At 36.9% G+C, this 22,152-nt stretch overlaps 1 protein-coding gene across 1 annotated transcript in view; it reads right to left on the bottom strand.

Moving 5' to 3' along the window:
- LOC118188539 (chromobox protein homolog 3-like) overlaps positions 1-2,957 on the bottom strand; it is a 35,947-nt gene extending 32,990 nt beyond the window's left edge. Inside the window, exon 1 of the mRNA XM_035358998.2 lies at positions 2,800-2,957. Within this exon, the coding sequence (XP_035214889.2) occupies positions 2,800-2,942 (143 nt within the window). The 5' untranslated portion in view covers positions 2,943-2,957. The remainder of the gene's footprint in view (positions 1-2,799) is intronic.
- Positions 2,958-22,152: the final 19,195 nt, after the last annotated feature.

The following is a 22,152-nucleotide window of genomic DNA, read 5'->3' as shown; positions in this document are numbered from 1 at the left end:
GATTAACATATCCATCTGTAAATGTGCCTAAATTTTTCTCAAAATATGCATTTTGAATTTACTTGATTACTTCCTTCAACTCTATAATTATATCAACTCCACTGAAAACAGAAGTACCTAGTTGGTCACCTTCTCTTCAGTAAGGTTTTAAAACAAATGTTGGTAATTAGATTTGTTTTCCATTCTTCAGCAAAAACATTTATCAAATCATCATTAATTTAATTTTGTCCTAAAAACCATTTAAAGTTACGTTCAAGTAACAACAGAAAAAGAAAAGCCCTGATTTCTCTTGTACACCAGGCTTGAACAATGAAACACATACCCTTTGTTCTCAAAACATTCAATCTTTTATCACTAAGTAATATAGATTCTGTTTATCTTGAAGGCTGTTTTCAAAATTCCATTGTAAATATAAATATATGCATATACATTTTAATTTTATACAGTATTTTAGATTATTAACAATGAGAGATTTTTAAACTAAATTTCCTTCTAAACAAAATAAACTGCTATTATCTTGCCTGTGCTTGGTACAAGTGGTGTAGCAAGGGGGTGTATGATGCCCCGGATGCCGCTTACAGAGGGGCACCAAATGATCTTCAAACAAGATTTTCATCATATTAGTGTTTTTTTTTTGGGGGGGGAGCCAAAAAGGTATTTTGCCCCGGGCGCCAGTTATGCTTGCTACTCCACTGCTTGGTACAATTTTAAAGTGAATGAGATGTTTTATAAGTTTTCATTAACTGTATTAGAAAGAAATTTTAAGGTAATCTGATTCTATTTGGTTAACAATAAGCTTTTTTTTTGTGTGTGTGTGTGTGTGTGTGTATTAACAGAAGCTTATTTTGAAATAATAAATAAGAAAACTGTCAGCTTTCCTCAAATATATTTTAAATCAAAAAAAAAAAAAAAAAAAAAAAAAAAAAAAAAAAAAAAAATTCATTTCCCCCCCCCAAAAAAAATCATTTCAAATCAGAATAGCTTTAATTTTAATAATTTAGTACTGCAAACAAACAGCATTAATTTACATATAAAACTCAAATAACTGAAATATTTCAAGAAATTTACTTCTTTTCCTAGAAAAGTAACTAAACAGTTTAAGTTAGGTTATCTGAATATGGCAAAGCCACTTTTGGGCCTAAGAGGAGGGATATCTTCATGGAGAAATTTCTGAGGAAAACTGGCTCATATTCATGTTACATACAGGGAAAACCATAGAATGCAGCTAGCCCCTTCACCAGGGCTTGAATCCAAACCAGGTCAAACTACTAGCATTCAGTGATTTTAAGAAATCAGCTACTGGTGGGCATATAAAGCAGATATGAAATTTATAAAGCTATCTTAAAGCATGTACAAGGTCCTCCTGCCAACAGTGTAATTTAGTTCCAATAATGGATAAGTGTGACTTCACAATACAATATATGGCCTTTTTCACCTTGGTTTTATTAAGGCTTAATTTGAGAAAGTTGGCACATCCTGTCATTTCTAAGCCAAAGATCCTCAGACTTTTGGAAGTCTTGATATCAGACACAACTTTCTCAAACTTTTCTGATAGCCACACCTGTCACTTCACCTTTCATTATTTATCTCTCAATATTAAATCTAAGTAATAGAGTTAGTTGTTATATAATGCTAATTTAAAATTAAAAAATATTTATGATTTTATACTTATTTTATTAAGAACAATAGTTTGAATTTTGCAAAATATACGTTGACACTCTCAAAGGGGTTAGGAGATCAAACTCTAGCAACACCTACTTTTATTTCTAAACCAGAGTCATAGCTAGGGTTTTCAGCGCCCAGGGAGAACTGAAGATTTCGCACCCCCTACTGCTTGCCAAGGATGGAAAACATTTAATTCTAAACTGTTGTAACATCAGTTTGGCACCCCTTGGATTCTGCGCCTGGGGACAGATGCCCCCCCTAGCTACGCCCCTGTTCTAAACCCTGCCTACTAACTGACATATACTGCATTGTGTGAAACATTTATAACAAATGAATCCAAAACTGTTGATGATGCTTGATTTCAAGCTTGATGTTAACTTAATTTCTTTAACCATGTAGGTAAATTTGTAACAAAGAATAAGAATGAAATCAAATTATTATATTTCAAATAGCTTGTATTTTGTTTAATTATTAATATCTCTTCTTTTTGTGCAAAAAGTTTTATTGCTTTTTTTTTAGCATATTACAGCTGCAGCTTACCATTATAAAAGCAAAGTTAATAGAAAATCTTCACATAAAATCAACATAAATTAATTTTAAATTCTTTAATGTTACACACCATATACTGAGATTCCACAAAATTTGCTATTTACAGTATCATACACATACAGCATGTTCTATAATTTTAGATTAGGCTTTCGATAATCATGTTGATAATAAATATGATGAACTGTTATTTATTTTTTAGATGACGGTACTCAAATTAACTGTTGTTTTGAACATAAGACTTTTCCACCTCCCTGCCACTTTATCACATGCTGAGATTTAAAAATAGCATTTTAGTAGTGCCATCTAACAAGTAAATACCTAGCTAAAAGCATTAAATTGCATACTACATGATATGCAATAAAATTTTGATATTTCCGATCAGAAATTTTTTCTTTGGTGTATTTGGCTTCTCTACCATGAGTTGCATTTTTCATACACTCAGCTACCTAAAATTTTTACTTATCCGCCATTTGACATTTCCCACATTCCCGGACAGTCGAGCTTTTACAGTAATATACTTTATATGCAGTATTCACGCATTAAAAATCAAATCTCGGATTTTTTTTTTTCTTTTTTTCTACTAACCTGTGAAACGTTAATTTAGTACCATGAATACGCCTATTAGTACAACCATATGCCGAACAAGTTACCACCATTGCTAAATTTAGGAAATAACCAAGGTTCTTTAATATACTAAGGTTAGGCCAGGAACGGAAAAAGCGTGCCATTGGTTGCTGGTAGTGACGTCACCCGGGAGACAAGACGCATCGGCCGACGCGTCTGCTACATGATTTTGGTAATGGAAAAAATGTAAACTAAAGCAAAATGATCATTTTATATGTGGTAGATACACCGGAAATACCGGGTATATACTTTCCGATTAAGTATTTTGTTAAAGAAAATGTTTATTTTATGCACAGAATTCGTACGAATGCTGAAAATAATTGTAAACATTAAATTCTTTTCGTAAAGGAAAGCATTAGAAAATGAAAAACGATATTTAAGTTAATTAAGGGAAATAAATATTGTAAAACAAGGTATTTTTCAATATTTTTTCGTAGTATTGTTTGCACTAAATAAATCTATTTGAACAGAACACATGATGGCATAACTGCTAAGACCATGGTAAAAACATAATCAAAAAGTATTATTCTATTTATTTTCATTGCTCATGCACTTTTTTTTTAATACAAATGAACTTTGACATTCCATGAGAAATATATGATCGTAATTTCAGTTTAAATTACATATCTCAAGCAAAAATATATATAAAAAGATTTGACTTAACAAATTCATATTTAAATACTATAAAATTCTACAAATTTCTTAATATCCGTCATTATACTTTTAAATAGTATACTCATCTCATTCTTTTTAAAGTGAAAAGTCACTTCATACTGATTCACTTCAGATTTTAGCAGAAGTGCGTATATTTTCACTATAATCTAAAAGTACTCTTATAATCCCTTACACTCAACAAGATTTCTATATAACATTTATCCTGATACATTAAAAATGGAACAATTAAAATACATTTTCTTACACATATACGCACAATTATAATAATAATAAACTTGCCCTACATCTTAGTTTCGGCCCACCAGCGGCCGAGCGGTAAAGTCTCTGAACACTGGTAGTTCGGTCCGAATCCCGCGAACGGGTTGGCTGCATGGGTGTTTTAGTGGTTTTCCTCATGCGTAACGTGTATACGAGCCAGTTTCCCTGAGAAAGTCCTCCAAGAAGGCATCACACCTATTATGCAGATAGCCCTAATGTGCTTTGCCATAATTAAATACACCACCACATCTTAATTTCAATTCAGCCTGTACACAAATTAAATATTTTTAATTACTAATGTATTTTTATCAGGTTATTTCTTAAAATACTTTTGTTATACTCGAAATATGTGTTCAATATTGAATTATTTTTCTTTCTCTTATAATTAAAAACAAGTTATATGGAATCAAAATTAAAACATATGCAGCAGTTAAATAAAACTGAACCGAATATCTTACTTACTCTTTCGCTATTTGTATTCTGGCATTATACACAGATTTGTTTTCCTTCAGGTTCAAGCATGTGTAAGTTATATCAATTAAATTACATCACACATACCTGTATGCATCAGTTAAATAACACTGAAGGAAATATGTCACTCACTCATTCGATGTTTGCATCATAGTGTGGTCGAGAAATTGTTCTTTCCTCACGGTGAGGCATGTATCAGTTTACTTAGTTCGCAAAGCTTAACCCAGACGCTGCTTCAATACATAGAATTACGTTTGGGATGTAAAGAAAGTAACCAAAACATGTGAATGAAGTTGGATACGCGAATTTATTAACTAATCATTCAGGTACTCAGTATTGGTAAACATGACACTGAGTTTAAATATCTCACTACGATGTAAGTCTCATACACAAAATGAAGATTATGATAAAAAATGATTTAAAATGAGAAATTTTTCAATTTAAATGTAAAATAGCAGTAAAATGAAAAATAAATGTAAAATTACATCACATTTATGTATGAAAATTACATAAATTCATTAAAAAAATAGTTATTTTATCTGGTTGTAAAGAGTGTTTTCCACCAAAAAACGTATTAACGTGTATAATTCTGACACAACGCTATAGCACAATTTGCCACTTCCGCCTAGGTATAATAGCAAATTAACAACACAAATCAAATCAAACTGTTGATGCAACGAAAGTAAACAAACGCCAAGAACTAACGCTGTCACCCACATGACGTCATGCGCATGTGGCATAACTTTCTTCCTGCACTGCGCATCGCTCTTGGGCCCCCCCCCCTGGAAATAACAAATTTTCAATGAAGATACTAAAATTCAAGAAGGTTAGAATAGAAGGAGGGAGGGTTCGCAGTTTCCTCCACTATCGGGGAATGAAACTCCACGGAATAAGCGGCGTCCATGTTTGTTACTTCAAAACATTGCAATACGGTAGTGAAACGTACGTATTTGTAAGCTGTTCTATGCATGAATTTTCCAGTAAAAATATGTTAAATTTATAATGAAATGCTTCGCTATTGTTAGTTTTTTGTTTTAAAGTTATAAAGATGATATCTGTAATTTACTAAGTACAGAAAATCATTAAGAAATATTTCGAAATCTAAATGCATGTGCATAACATTAAAGCCTTTACAAATTATGTTTCTGCATAATTTCAAGAATTTGTTTAGGTTTTATTAGCAACTTCTCTGGTATACTTTCCAATTGTTTCTTTAAGAAGTGATATTTCTGATTTATTCGCAATATTATTATAATTTATGAAAGAATCATTTTTACCTGAAGTTAATAATGTTGCTTTTTTTTTAAATGAAAGTTTTAAATAGATTCTTTTCACAATCAACACCCTTATATCAACAAGAAAATAAATATTAATAAAATAAAACAGATTTATGTGAATTCAATGATTTCAGTTTATGCGCATTTCATATTTATGAATCTCAAAGAAATTACCTTGAATTAAGCTGAATTACAGAAATATACTTATATAAATTTTTGGATATATCTTTTCACATGTTCAATTGTGTAAATATTTTACTTACGTTTATCGCTATACTGCCCAGAAATTTGTAAGCTTATGCAAAAACATTTTAACAACAGAACAGTTTATCTTGATCAAATGCACAAATTATATTCGTAACAGTTCACAAAACTTAAGAATGAATAATAATTAATACATAAAGAAAAGCGTTGCTTTATTTAACACCTTTACAATTCATAAAAATAGTAACAATTGATTTCTTACTTTTCATGAAAATTATAAAACGAATTATCTAAGCGTTCAAATTATACAGCAAGCATATAATCCTAGCATATATCATTGTATGTTAAGGAACGAAGATACCAGCTGTAAGCAAAAGCATTAAAATGTATTGTATTTAACATGTTTAGATTATTATTAAGTCTTTTTTGTCACATCTGGAAAGAAAACAACATGGCATTGTGACATTTTTTAACATATTTATGAAATTACAAAAAAAAAAAAAAAAAAAAAAAAGAAAATACTTACGAGTGAACAGTAATCCCAGGAATATTTTTCGAAAATCTATTTGTGCATCCATATGCAATATAAGCAGACATGCTTCAAAAAGAAAAGGAAAAAAAAATGTTACAATTACAGACTTCCTTGCACAAGTCACAGTGATAACAGTAACATGGCCGTCAAGCTTCACCGTTTGAGTTGAACCACGGAGTATAATACCACGGAGTTTATACTCCGTGAGTTGAACCTTCCCTCCTTCTATTCTAACCTCCTTGCTAAAATTAATGCAAAACAGAATCTCTTTATATCTTTGCGCCCGAAGATGGAGAAAAATATAATGTTTAAAAGGTGAGGAATGGATAGTTAGTACGTCATTTTTTCGAATAAGGTTCGGAGAACAGCCTTGGTTGCACCAACTTGGCTCCTTTAAGGATATGGGTGACATTTTATTATGCCAACGGAAGTAAATATCATGTGGGGAATAGGTGCGAAGGAGAAAAGGAAAATACATGGAGAAAAACGGGATTAAGATGTGTTTATATATTTGTTTGGCATCTGATTCCTAATTTTGTTCTGTTATGTTGCTAATTTAACATTAAAAGTCAAGTAATGTGCGTCTATTGCGAAAACGCAGGGCAATTACTTTTCGATCCGATTTTATACATATATCACATTCCTGCTCATATGATCTACATATATATCAGATAACTAGCTACTTTTGACACTTATTTCTGGATGTGTATTATTTTATAACACTTTGAAAACCCAAGTATTGAAACATTATGTGTATGCTTGTGAAAATATTATTTCAGATATTCTCGTATAACTAACTATAGTATAATCTCATATTATTCACTTCTCATATAACTACGATAGAAATATGCTTCTATTATTTACTTTAAAAATGCAGTATTTGATAGCCTTCCACATAGTAGCCATTCTAGAATTAGTTCTGTAATGTTATATAATGTTAATTGTCTTATGCATTATTTTGTCTAAATATTCATTTTCATAAAGAATATATAATCAATGTAGAGAATGCGAATTCAATATATTTTAAAGACAGAGATAATAAACAAAAAATAAAAGGGAGACTACACATGAATTTAGAAAATACAGACGTGATTATTGAAGAAACGTTTTTAGTATTTTGTCTTGCAACAGATACGACAGACATTAACGTTCTTATTTTAGAGACTTTAGAGAAAAATGGTTTAGACATTAGTAGCTTACGTGGCCAAGGAAATGACATTGGTTTAAAAATAAGAGGTAAACAATTTTCGAGTAATTAAGCTTAAATCGTTGTTTTTCTTAATTAAATATTTAATCTAAGTTTAACATAATATGTAACTGTGCTTACTTTTTGTTATGTAAAATAACAGTAGCAACAAGCAATCAGTAAAAGAAAATCACAAAACAGATAAATGTTGCACAAATTACTACAATTGCAAGAGTAGACACAAAATAAGGATTAAGCAATTTATCGAACATGTCTACGGTGCCGTCGTCTACTCTTACATACGCATCGACATCTCTTAGCAAGTCGATTAAAACATAAGAGAACATCAGAGACGAACTTCTGCCTGGTTATAACCTTTCGTTCAAATAAGACAGTGAGCTAGGATGAAGGGGCACCCAGACCTGGCAAGCTCGAGGCTGCCTTAACACAGTTAAACACCCCAACAGATCCATGGGTCCCCTAACATATCGATCACGCCGATGAAACAAGACCAAGCAGTCGACAAGAATACTAAGCAACTCAGATTCCACGTCTCCGTTCTGGAAAGAAGGTAAAAACATCTGCCATCATCAGGGGCCCCAACCCCGGACAGCAAAAGTCGCTTAAACACTATCAGGCAGACCGAGCCACCAATCCGGCCTGCTAAACCTACGTCATAGTACGCAGACGGCAGTTCCAGGCGCCCCCAGGGGGGAACAAAGGGAGGATATAATATGCAGGGCAATAATAATAAAGGGAGGATAAAACTTCAAGCAATCTAACGGCTAGCTGAAATCGCCGACTCCACCGACGGGGTTGTTTCTTCCCGGACAACCAGGATTATTTGACTATATAGCTCCAACACAAACAACGGAACGGACAACACAGTACCATATGGTCTCTGCTAAGCCTGAACCAGCCGTCGCCAGGGATGACTCTAGTCTTGTGAAGACCCATTTTATACCCCTGTGGCCGAGACTGCCTAGGTACAGATTATAACCAGTAGCATCCCAGGTTTTACCTGAGTCAATCACCCGGGCGACGTTCAAATAAGACATTGCACTAGAAGGAAGGGGCATCCAGATCTGGCATGGATAAGGTAGCCTTTAACACGGATAAATTGCCCCAGCCCCTGGAGGCCGTCTGAGGAGGCGCCATCCCCCGGTCTACGCAGGGTGACTTAAATGTTTCGCACAGAACATGGTAATACTTAGACATCAACCGTCCCCCAGTTTTGACCAACTGGAGCCCATCCTCTTAGGGCAACCTTCGATATCTGACCATGTAACGCCCTCACAACGAAAGGGCAGACAAGATTGTAGCAGTCCGGTCCCTGCGAGCTTGAACCTATCACCGAATAAACGATGGTTCTAGTCACTCCGAAGACAGTTTATTTACCCCAGAAGTCGAAGCTGTCTGGATATTGATCTAGCTAGTACGATGGGATTGCCAGTCCCAGTCGACTCCCAGGAGTGATCATCCGAACATAGTTAGCCCAGACGAATCTGGTTACCATCGTGGCCATGAGGAGGCCTATTTCGGATTAGGTCAGTAAGAGGCTAGACTTTTCCTGTTATGAGAGGCAGCAAAACGTTGTGCTTGTTTTAATGACTGTCCGGTGGCTTTTTCACACGGCGCCGCACGACCCTGCACATATTGTAGGCGCTGGCCTGATTAAAGAATCTGCTACGGAACCTGGCATCCGTTAGATCGCAACCAACGAGATATATACTATTATATGAAGTCGTTGATCTCAACTCTTTTGTTGGTGATACCGCCTACACCGAACGTCGTTTCTCCGGAACTCGGCCCCTTTTTATAACATTTATATTGTTCCGGTTTGACTAGAAACTTTCACTATGCCGATGTTTCGGTTTGATTAGAAACAAACTTTTCTCTGCCTCAGAATGGCAACAGTGAGATCTTGACTTTCGATTTGTTATGACGCAGCTAGAACGCCGCTCCTGAGATGTAACATTAGATTCGATTCTAGATTCTAAATTAGATTAATTTTAGTATTTTAATAAATCCCTTTAAAACTAGATTGAGTATTTGATCATAGAATTATAGCTGAGCCATCGCTTGCAGAAATTTAGATGTGGCATTTAGATACGTCGTTAGATAGTTAGATGCATAGGCAGCGACATTCGTGATTCGAATAGTGTACATTAGTGCGTACATAAACATTTTTTGGTGCATCGGCCGGGAAATCGGCTAATATTCGAAAATATGGATTCTTAAGTATGGATTGCACGGTGTGAAGTGTGCGAAGCCTGCAAAAGGTAGGATAAGTTTTCTATTTTAAAGTAATTATGGAAGATCCTGTGGCTAAGCTTAAATCAAAACGCAAAGTATTAAGCAAATAAACGCAGTGTCCAAGGTAGTAAAGAAAATTGAGACAGAATTAAGCAAAGATGACGTTAGTATAAATGTAATAGAAGAAACTTTAGACATATTAAACGAAAAGGCAAAAACTCTGAGTGATTTAAACATTCAAATAGAACAGGATTTGAAGGTCCCAGAGAACGAATTTGAACTTGAAGTTTCATCCGCTCTAGAATATGAAGAAAAAATCCAACTGTGGCAATTTAGAGCAAGAAAAAAATTGAGGGAATTACGCAAACTCGAAATTTCGGATCCTAATGAAACCACTATAGATTCAAAACTTGAAAATAATAAAATTATTCGCCTTCCAAAATTGACTATCGCTAAATTTTTTGGTGATTCTAGCAACTGGCAGGAATTTTGGAGTCAATTTGAGGCAGCTATCCGTAACAATGACTCATTATCGAGAGTAAATAAGTTCAGTTACTTAAAAGTCATTACTAGGTGGGGTAGCTTATAATGCCGTTTCCGGACTTTCACTTACAAATGAGAACTACGATTCAGCTATAGAACTGTTAATTAACAGGTTTGGGAGAAAAGAATTGGTAATAAATGCTCACATGAATAAACTGTTAAATCTTTTCCCTGTTAGAAATGTAAGGGATATAGAAAATCTTAGGAATTTATATGATCAGTGTGAAACTCAAATTAGATGCTTAAAGTCAATGAACGTCGTATCAGAAACTTACGGTAGTTTACTTTGCCCAATACTGTTAAAATTAATTCCATCAGAGATAACATTAGAATACAGTCGCAGTAGAAACAGTGACCAAACATGGAACGTTAACGAATTAATGGAATTTATTCGTAAAGAAATAGAAAGCCGCGAAAGAGTGTAGAGAGTGTAAATGAGTGTAGAGAAACAAAAACAAAACACCGAGCGGGAATGATTCATAACTGGAGGCATAAATCAAACGATCGTCTCCACTCCGCTCACGATAATGTAAACAACAAGCGCAGTAAACAGTTTGAAAAAAGTTCGCCTAAAACGTATGAATATGTTGCTCCAGTCGCTAGCAGTAAATGCATATATTGTGACGAACTACACGATTCGGAGCGCTGCGAAATTAAAACCGTGGAGGAGAAAAGAAATATTTTAAAATCTCAAGCCCGATGTTTTTTGTGTTTAAAATCTCAGCATAAAATTAAGCAGTGTAAGCAAAGAAAAATGTGCGAAATATGTAATAAAAAACACAATAGGTCTATTTGTTTCCAACTCGAAACCAAATCGGAGAAAAACAAGGTCGTGTCGACAATTCCATCCAGTAAAGAAGATGTTCAGATTAGTAAATTAAAAACCGAAACTTTCTGCAGTGCATTGCTACAAACGTGTACTGTGATGATACGTCCATTTTCTGAGAAGGATAATTTAGAACCAGTTCGTATTCTATTAGACAATGGATCGATGAGAAGTTTTATAATTCGGGACATTTCAGAGAAGTGTAAATTTCCTGTTATTCGAAAGGAGACTTTGTCCGTATTTGCCTTTGGGGTTACCCAGGCAACAGAACAAACTTACAATGTTGTGAAAGTTAAAATAGAAAACAGAAGTGAACCATCCCTAAATATAGAAATTGAAGCTTTAGAAACTAACCAAATATGTGCAATAATTTGCCTTTCCCTGATATCCCAGTTTCCAAAATTAACAAACAGTTAATAGGATTACAATTAGCTGATTCTTGTGAATTCAGTGATAAAAATATTGCTGTTTTGATCGGAGCAGATTACTATCATGAAGTAATAACTGGTAGACTTAAACGTTTTAAAAATAAACTTATAGCTTCCGAAACAATATTTGGATGGTGCCTTCAAGGCTGGACTGATTCTAACAGTGAATTGTTAAACATGGACATTATTGTTGACGAGAAATTGGTCTCAACACAGTTAAAGCAGTTTTGGGAATTAGAAACATTGGGAATTGAACAAGGGAAGGAAATTAGTAAAATAGATAATGACATTTTAGAGAATTTTAACAGAACTATCAAATTTAAAGAAAAGCGATATGAGGTTAACCTCCCTTGGAATGAACATTCGTCTGAATTAAAAACGAATTACGTAAATGCAGAAGTTCGTTTTAATAAACTGGTTAAAAGGTTGAGAAATGATCTACTGCCTCATCAGCAGTATCACTCAGTTATAGAACAACATTTAAAAATGGGTATAGCTGAGGAAATTGATCCAAGTTCTGAAGGAACAGGAAGACATTAATTTATTACATGCCTCACCAGCCAGTTATTCGACCTGATAAACCCGTGAGAGTTGTATTTGATGCATCCAGCCATTCGAAAAATGAATACTCTTTAAACGATTGTCTCTATTCCGGTCCTAATTTAAATCCACCATTGTTAGAGATATTAATACAGTTTCGTACACATAGCATAGCGTTTACTGCCGACATTGAACAGGCCTTTCTCCAGATTTCTCTGTCACCTGAAAATAGGGATGCTGTAAGATTTTTGTGGGCAAATAACCTTACAGATAAGGATGGGAAACCAAACACGAAAATACTTAGGATGACTCGCGTTTTGTTTGGAGCTACATCCAGCCCATTTTTGCTTGCCGCTACTATCAAACATCACATAAATACCTTTAAAGAAACAAATCAGAAAGCAGTTAAACTATTGAACGAATGTTTATACGTAGACGATTTAATAGGTGGGGATGAAGACGAAAACGAAGCCAAACTCATATATGAAGATATTAGATATATATTGAAGGCTCCTGGTTTCAACATGAGAAAATGGAAAACAAATGGTGGGAATCTACAGGAAGTTTTTGACGAATACGAAAATGGTGAAATCCAGAAAGTTCTGGAACAGAAGGTATTGGGATATAAAGGGAATTACAAGGAAGACCTTCGGAAGATAGAATCACAAAATCTAACTAATCAAGGGAAAACAAAGTTAATGACAAAAAGAGAAGTTCTTAAAACCATTGGAAAACTTTACGATCCCATTGTATTCATAAGTCCATTCACTATTAGGGCAAAAATACTAATGCAAGAAATTTGGCAACTTGGAGTAGATTGGGATGATCCGTTACCATTGGGCTTTGACAACAGAATGAAAAAATGGATTAATGAACTGTCAGCGATTCAGGATGTAAAAATTCCGCGACATTACTTCCGAGAGACTAACAAGTCTGAATTGAAAGATATTCAAATGCATTGCTTTACCGACGCAAGTCAGAAGGCATACGGAGCTGTGATATACCTGCGATACGTCACGACGGACAGTGAAATAGGAAGTAGTTTTGTCATTTCCAAAACCAGAGTAGCTCCACTGAACAAGTTGTCCCTTCCAAGATTAGAGCTGATGGGGGCGCTCATCGGAGCAAGATTAGCCTCGAATGTGAAAGAACAGTTAGAGAAAAGACTCCAGATGAATGTATATTTTTGGTCAGACTCTTCTGTTACGTTACATTGGATAAAGGGCGATCTAAATAAATGGAAGCCATTCATCCAACATCGAGTAATGGAAATACGAGAGGAAACATCACCTTATCAGGGTCAATGTTCCTTCTAACCTTCTTCGGGAACATACAAGGACCTGACTCGGAACAGAGAGCTTACTAAAGTTATGTTCACTAATTGTGGTAAGTAGACAGGATACAGACGAAGGGTATACAAAACCCTTTATTTTCTCTATATACAATAACTTCCGTACTTCGGAATACACTGACCCGCCACTTGGGGTCTAACGTAAAAGTATAAAAATAAAATTAAACTCTAATTTAACTTTAGAATAATACACGTGGAAGATTGGCCCTATAATAACAGGAAGCGTATGTAGCACAGAGACTGTGAACACTACAATACGTTTAAATTTATCAAGAGGATTAAAACCTCTGGCCTGGAAGGCAAACAGCAACTGCGTAACTTCTAAGGTAAGCGGCCTGCTTTGACTCACTGCTTCCTCTCTCTCGCTTGGCAAAAGGCCACAACTTAAATACTTGGCGTTCGCCAGACAAACTTTGCATAAAAACCTTCACGCTTATAATTCTGGCCGGAAGTAGAAAATAAGAAGTGATAGTAAAGATTTAAAATAAAATAAACGTTAGTAAAACTTAAGATCCTTACATACTTCCCGCCAGAGTTAATTAGTTTGAAACTGAAGTCTAAAACGACCTTGTTGAAAACTTTTAGCTGTAGAATCTAACGCGAGGCCAATCTTTTACAAACATACTTCGCTAGAAACTAGAAATTTAAAAGAAAGAAATTTGTTACAATAGCAGCTCCCAGGAAATACAACAATTTTTTTTCATCTGTACTGCATCTAAACAGGAGCTTTTATTCAATTCTGGTTCCTTCCAGAGATCTGGAAGGAAAACTAGTTTAATGAAATGTTACACAATGAAATGGCAAGTAACATATACAATTATACTTCTCTTAACATTCTTATTTCATTCATGACTATTTTAATTATCTCTCCCCGTGCTCTCTGACATGTGTTGTAAAAGAACACCAAACACGAATGTGTTTCTGTCTACGTGTGCCACACTTCCTCCTACAATCAAAACACTAACGTGTTAAAATTCAACATAACGAGACCTCTTAACACACCCTAATTTCAACTCTAAACCCTGAGGTTGGTGGTGGGCTAACTCTAAAGTGTAGCGTCAGAAAGCCTAACTACATCATTCAACCTTTAACACATATTCGCCACGATTTAGTCTTTACAGTCACACGAATAACAAATTTTTAACATTACTTTCACCTCTACCATATCACGGTATTTCTTAACATTTAAAATAACAGTTCACATTGTATATAAGAACATATCAACATGCTGTTAATTTTACACATTTGAAAACATACATTAGTAGTACATTGTTAACTTGTATTCTTTTCAAAGCAAGTGCCAATTCTTTCTACATTGAAATAATACATTTCAAAAAGTCTTTCAGACTAAAACTTCTTTCTTGCTAGAATGTTTTAAATAAAATTTATACAATAACTTTTTACAATATTTAAGTTTTTACACAACGCTATTATACATCAACTTTAGTTTTACGCGCGAGTAATTGAAAAACATAATACGAAAATCGGTCACAACTCATTTCTCGCCATTTTGGCGATAAAGGTAGACCTCGCATGAGGTAAAACTTCTTGAAATCTGCCACTTGCAGTAAGAATGAAAGATTAACTTAAGTTTGCAAAGTAACATAAAATTTTACTTATCTTTGTGATATTCGGACATCCTTTTCTGGGCCCAGTCTTTAAAGGTATTGCAGATAGTAGTTTGATTTATCCTCCTTCTTGTACGGGCTCGCCCTTCAGTGCTTTCCTCTGGAAGCTTCCTTTTTTCACCAGTTCGGCCACCCTTGAATACCTTCCTTTTCTCCTCTGCTTGTGGTCTTGGCCGTTTGATGGCAGCTGGTCTTGGCGGAACCGGGAAACTTCTGTCGTGATCCTGTTTGGACCTCGTTGTTGGCCGTTCAAATTTTCCTTGTAACTTTTCCTCCGCCGCTGATGGCCCTTCCGCAGTTCGGCTACATTTACTGCGGAGAGTCCTGTCGGATGAGTCGATCTTCCGTTTTAGAGCCGGGTTATAGTTGCCGTCATTTCTCCTGGTTCTCTTCACATACGTCGTCCTTCTCCCTTCTTCATTCTGGGGGTGTTCGTGAACTCTCTTTTCTGGACGGTGGAACGGCTTCTTTTTCTTGTTACCTTTAATTTTTCCGGGGGGAAATTTTCTTTTGACCTGCTCCTGCCTCTTATTGGCTTGCCCTTGTACAGTCGGTCACAAAAGTATTCGAACACCGGTACCCTATCAGAAAATGACAAGATGGCGTTTTTTTCCCTCTTTCTCTCTGTGTGTCGTGTTATTCCATCCTAGGTTTTCTTCTCCCCCCCCCATCTTGGAAAACACTGGAAAAAATTAGTCACGATCTTTTTTTGAATGGGGAGATGCCATTTTGAGAAAAAGCTGACGACCCTATCTTGGAGAATGAACATGACCGCTCTACACACCCTTTCACTCTCTCTCTCTTTGAATTGGGAAGCCATTTTGGGAAAAAGCAGACGACCCTATCTTGGAGAATGGAAATGAACGCCTCTCCCTCTCTCTTTGTAATGGGAAGCCATTTTGGGACCCTCTATTCTTAGGGAGGGAGAAAACTGAAGTCTGCACTTCGCTGTCTGAATGCGGAAAGCCATTTTGGGAAAAGCGGACCCTCTTCTTCTGATCTTGGAGAACTGGAAATGAACGCTCTACACGATCTCTCTTTGAATTCAGAAGGAATTTTGGGACCTTCTAATGTTGGAAAACTGAAATGGACGCTCTACGCCTTCTCTCTCTCTCTCTCTGTCTTTGAGATGAGTAGCCATTTTGGAGGATTCTCCACCACCATCCTAACCTTGGAAAACTGAAATAAACGCTCTACACCTTCTCTCTCTCTTTCTCTGAAATGGGTAGCCATTTGAAAACTCCCTAACTTTGAAAAAACAGAAATGAACGCTCTACGCCATCTCTCTTTGAAAATGGGGGTGTCATTTTGAGACCTCCCTCCCCTAAACTTGGAAAAAAACTGAAATGAACGCTCTACACTTTCTCTCTTTGGACATGGGTAGCCCTTTGGGGACCTTCTCCTCTTGGTAGAAAAAAAAGAACTGAAGTGAAGGCTCTACACAATCTCTCTTGGAATGGGATCCATATTTCGGGAAACGTGGATCACCTCATTCTGGAAAACTGAAGTGAACCAACAAGATTGGACTCTATATAATATTTTTTTATTGACATCATGACCCTCCTCCAATTTGTTGTTAAAAAAAATGTTTTTTTTTGTTTTGGTTTTTATCCCATTTCCGATGTGATTTCAGAAATGCAATTCCATAACAGTTCAATTTCATTCGAGGTTAAATGATCTAAACAGTCTTTGACCCACCTATCCGTATGATTATTTTCTTCTCCTTCCTGTTGCACCAAATTTTGTAAGTCCATATAATCATTCCATACGGGAAGGGCTGGATCCTCACAAGGCTGTCTTGAAACACTTGGAGTCTCTTTGGGATGAGTGGAGGGATCTAGGATGTCTGGACCCGGCTGCGATTCTACCTCCATGATTTCTGGACCCGTTGGAACTTGTGAACCCGGCTGAAATTCTGCCTCTACGATTTCTGGACCCGTTGGAGCTTGTGAATCCGGCTGAAATTCTGCCTCCATGATTTCTGGACCCGTTGGAACTTGTGAACCCGGCTGTGATTCTGCCTCCATGATTTCTGGACCCGTTGGAATTTGTGGACCGGGCTGTGATTCTGCCTCCATGATTTCTGGACCCGTTGGAACATGTAGACCCGGCTGACATTCTACCTCTACGATGTCGGGACTCGTTGTAAATTGTGGACCCGTCTGACATTCTACCTCTACGATGTCGGGACAGGTTGGAGAAGAAGAAGAAGAAGAAGAGGATACTGGAAGAGGTTCTGTCTGTGAGGAGTCCGAAAGAGGCTGTCTGAACAAGTCGGGGAAGAAGAAGAAGAAGCTTCTGGGTTCTGAAGCGGATCTTGCACGCCAGGTAGGTTCCGGTAAGTCGACCGTTTTTTAAGAGGTAATTTTTTTTCTTCCTCCTCATCTTCAATTGTGATGACTTCAATTTCATTCCGTTGCCGGGTCGATTTTGTTTCGGGCCATGACGGTTTGGTCCAGCTCCTCTTATCATCTAAGGAAGGGATGGGTAAAGGTGGCGGAGGGTTTTCTTCTTCTTCTTCTTGAAACACCATCGGCGATTGGAAAGAAATCTCCGTTTTCAATTGTTTCCAAAGCGAGTACGAGCACCGATCGACGAGAAAGAGACTGTTCTGGGTTGTGACGATGAGATATTGCGTTTTCGGGGGAACGACATAGTTTTGAAAAGGTCTTAGAATATATTTCTTATATTTCATCCTGTCGCTGACTTTAAAACTTCTTTCCTTCAGATTGGGGGACGATGATTCGTAATAGGCGAGAGGAACAGCTGTGGTCTGAACAATATGAACTTCGTCCTCAGCCGTCGTTCTCACTCCAAACGTAAAATATCGTTTCGTGAGAAAAATATTCTTCCACCAAAAACTCGTGCGCGGATCCGTATATCGCCGGTCTGTTTGTATGGGCCGTCTCAAAGCTCGATCCATCCGATTCCAAGAGAAGGGAGATTCCTCTTTCGTTTGTTGCGATTCGAATAAATTTCTGTATATATTCTGAACGAGCAGGTTGGAGGATTCGACATCTTGGTTGAAAGAAACGATCGCTTGATGAGGTGGTAAATGCGGAATAAATGTCGCACAATGACACGCCAAAAAAATTTTCAAGTTGGAGATTTGCTTTAGCGTCTTCCGTTGAGTCTTCCCCGTTCGAAATCCGTTGAGTTGGAAAAACGTCTAATAGCGACATGGCTCCCAATGGAAAAGAAATGATGTCGCCCAGTTTTCTCGCCTTTTTATATATATATAGACACACACAGACACACATAGAGGCTCTATGACGTCCGTTTTATTTGTTTTTTTTTGTTTCTCTCTCTCTTCTTTCCAAGAAATCTTATCTCCATGACCTCTTTTTCTTTTCTTAAAAGATGAATGTGTGTGGGAATGAGGAAGTGAAAGTAATAATTTAATAAACAAAAAATTATCCAACCATGACCTTCTTTTTTTTATCAAAGTCACCCTTTCCATTCCAAGGACGTCCAGAGATAGAGGAAGCAGGGACAGGAGGAGGGAAGGGAAGGTCACACTCTCTTTCTCTCTATAAATAAAAGGGGAGAGCCCCAAAGTCGTATTTTTGTCCAAGTGGATCATGAGGAGGCATCCCCAGCTCACTACGTGTATTCCTTTCAAATATAAATATGTTGATCTTTCCTTTTATATCATCCAAGGAGTCGATTACCTGAAGCCTCCGATTTTTCAAAATGTGCGGGTTATCATACCGTGGGGAGTTGTCAAAAGATGCGGGACGAATTTTTGTCCGACGAAACGTGTTGATGGCTCGTGACATTCCACCTTTGGATGCACAAATTTTGTTAATGAAACGAGCCAAATATTTTTACACGTCCCACTTTCTAACCGTCTCGCAAATGAATAGGATTATGGATCGTCTTGAGAAGACAAAAGGGATTCTCGTTCATTTTAGTGAATGGTTGCACAAATGTCTGCACGAACCTCTGTCGATCGAGAAGACTGGGAAGAATACCTATTATATTCTTCTCGAGGACTCTCCTCCTTCGTCTCATCTTAAGGAGGCTACGACTTTTGAAAAAATCCTCGAGAAAGAAAAAATAGAATGGTGGAACAACTACCCCATCCCTCTCCCCGAGCATCAAGAGGAGCCTGTTCAGAAGAAAAAAAAACGTTTCCAAAAGCCTATCCTCATCCTCTTCGATAATGATGGGGATGAGGAGAAGCCTGTTCAGATTCCTCTCCGTTTGTCAAAACCGGTCGAGGATGAAAAACCTCTCCCTTTCTCAACACCCCTTGAGGAAGAGAGAGCCCTCGAGAAGGAGAGATCTCTCCCATTGTCAAACCTCCTCGAAGATGAAAAACCTCTCCCTTTCCCAAGACCCCTCGAGAAGGAGGGACCTCTTCCTTTATCAAATCTCCTCGAAGATGAAAAACCTCTCCATTTATCAAGACCCCTCGAAAATGAGGGACCTCTCGATTTGTCAAGACCCCTCGAGGATAAGGGAACCAAAACTTCTCTCTCTTTCTCAAGACTCCTCGAAGAGCAGAGATCTCTCCCTTTCGAAGAGGAGGGACCTCTCAATTTGTCAAGACCCCTCGAGAATAAGGGAACCGAAACTCCTCTCCCTTTCTCAAGACTTCTCGAGGAGGAGGAGGAGAGACCGCTCCATGTCTCAAGACAGGACCCCCCTCTATGTTTTGAGGATCCGAGGGAAACGATTCCTATTGAAAAACCATCTATCGACGATCCTCAGAAAAGGTCTTCGGAGGAGACTAGACTTCCATGTAGAAAACGAATCTGCCACAGTCATAATCATAATAATATTAATAATAATATACCCCCTTCTCAAAAACAGAATCCTACAACATTTGCAGATAAATGCATTCAAACCAATCCCTTTATAGTAACCCTTTTGATTGGAGAACCCGTGCATTAGCCTAAAAAAAATGAGATTCTAGACTGTTTCTATGACCAGAATGTTAAGCCAATAGATAGCTGTAGCTCAGAATTTTTCTTTTTAAAAGAAAATAAATAAATAAATAAATAAATAACCCAGACTATTCGTAAATATAAATGGTAGTCTTGAGTCGGCTGGAAAAAATTTTCAGAGCTGAGAAAAATTCTCCAACTCAGGAGAAAAAAAAAAAAACACTTTTTGTTAATTTTTATCATGTCTTAGACATGATAAAAATTAACGACCCCCTTCCCTTTTCGTCTGGGAGTCTGGGAATGTTGTCTCATTCTTTTGAAAAACAAATCGTGATTCATTCATGGAATGATTGCCATTAGAGAAAGGATGAGTCATGGTCTATTTTTAAAAAGGGTGAGACATCCTTCCCAGACAAAAAGGGAGGGTCATTAAATTTTATCATGTCTAAGACATGATAAAAATTAACCAAAAGTTTTTTTTTTTTCATTAGAGAATTTTATCTCAGCTCTGAGAAATTTTTTTTCTCCCAGCCGATTCGAGACTTTACCATTTTTTTTAAGAATGATTTCTCCCTGATCTATTATTTCAAAATTCCAAGTTTCGCTTCAGAACCATCTGTGCTGTTGAAGAAGTAACGTGATATATGTATTTTTTTAATGAGTTCTGTCAAGATTGAATTGTGCAGGATCGACCTTGCGAATTTCTTCTCTGTGTCTTTAAATAATAATGATACCGAACCGCTTTTTGTAGAGCGCAATGGAAAAAACCTTTTGTATGGTTAGGACAATTCATGTGTTCGATCCCATTGTATTTGAGAATCTCTTGCGTCGATCCCGAAATGCAATAAATGGATCTTTGCAACCATTTCTCTAAAAACCGCCGTTTCATTTCTCCTCGCACCCAAATCATGGAAAAGGGTTCCGTCAACATCGTTAACACCCATGGAAAATAACTGTACGGAATTTCTCCTTCGTACCACGACAAGCCGTGATAATAATCACTCGCCCACACAGCGGTTCGTTTTTCTTTTTCGGTGAGCATTTGCCATGGAAACGGGGGTTTAAAAACAAATACCCCTCGAGAAGTACCGTCCAATGTGACGTAAGCCAATTCTTTCACAATAAAGGCTCCTTGAGAATTGTAGAAACCTTCAAAGTCGAGCACGAGTTCCATGTTTTTTATTTCTTTTTCTTTCCAAGGTGACCTTTATTATTATTATGATGGATATGTATTGAGATGCGCACGATATTATTCAAAAACAAATATATATACGAATGTGACCTTTCCCAGAATTCATACGACCTGTCACGTGCAACCTTCTCTCTCTATAAAAGAGGAGATGGCGAGAGAACGCTATCAATTTTTTCCTTCAGGACACACACAGCGAGAGAGAGAGAGAGAGAATTTTGTCTTTTTTTTTCTCAATTGAAGAAGATGGACATTTTGAGTGCCAAACCTCTCAAAGATTCCTACATTGTTCTGGACATGGAATACTTTCACTGTTATGATCCAAAGACGGGAGATATATGTTTAATCTTGAAAGAACTGGGCTACATCACTTGCGATTTAACCTTATGCGGATCCATGATTTTTCTCCCTCCTGTCCATTACGATGACTTATCGTCCCGCAATCAAGCTGTGGTCAACCAGACTACAAATAACCGACACGGCCTGCAATGGACCGAGGGTCGTCTTTCCTACGAGCATCTTCCTACGATCCTGAAAATGCTGACCGAAAATGTGGAGGCGATCTACGTCAATGGATAGGATAAAGCCGAATTTTTCAGCAAGCTCTGCCAGCGATGCGTTTACGAGTTTTACATCCCAGGGAAAACCGAGTGGCGGAACAAGTCGAAATGCACGCGACACCAATATTTCCAAAAGATGATTCATTGTGCCGAGAACAAGGTGAGAAATTTTCGATACCATTTGATGGAGGGTAGTTATGTTTTCCGGAAATTACATTGTTACCCCTCCGAGAGCAAAGCTGTCGAAGACGAAGAGGAGGCGGAAGAATCTCCCCAGGAGAACTCGTGCGACGATGAGGAGGAGGAGGAGGAGGAGGATGAACTTTCTAATAATAATAAATGTCTAATTTGGGATGCTTTAGAGACCCAAGAATATTGGTCTCAACCCTTATCTCACCTAGACCTGAAAGAGGATCCTCAAGTGTACTCTTTGTGGTCCTCTTCTAAAATTTGGTCTTGGAGAGAACCCTTGAATGTTGATGAATGAAATGGTATGTA

This window comes from Stegodyphus dumicola, chromosome 6, assembly GCF_044657685.1.
Source record: "Stegodyphus dumicola isolate Sdum_Otavi_A_Nest chromosome 6, ASM4465768v1".
Taxonomy (NCBI): domain Eukaryota; kingdom Metazoa; phylum Arthropoda; class Arachnida; order Araneae; family Eresidae; genus Stegodyphus; species Stegodyphus dumicola.
Note: the sequence above shows the minus strand (reverse complement) of the source record. Positions and strands in the feature narration are given on the sequence as shown.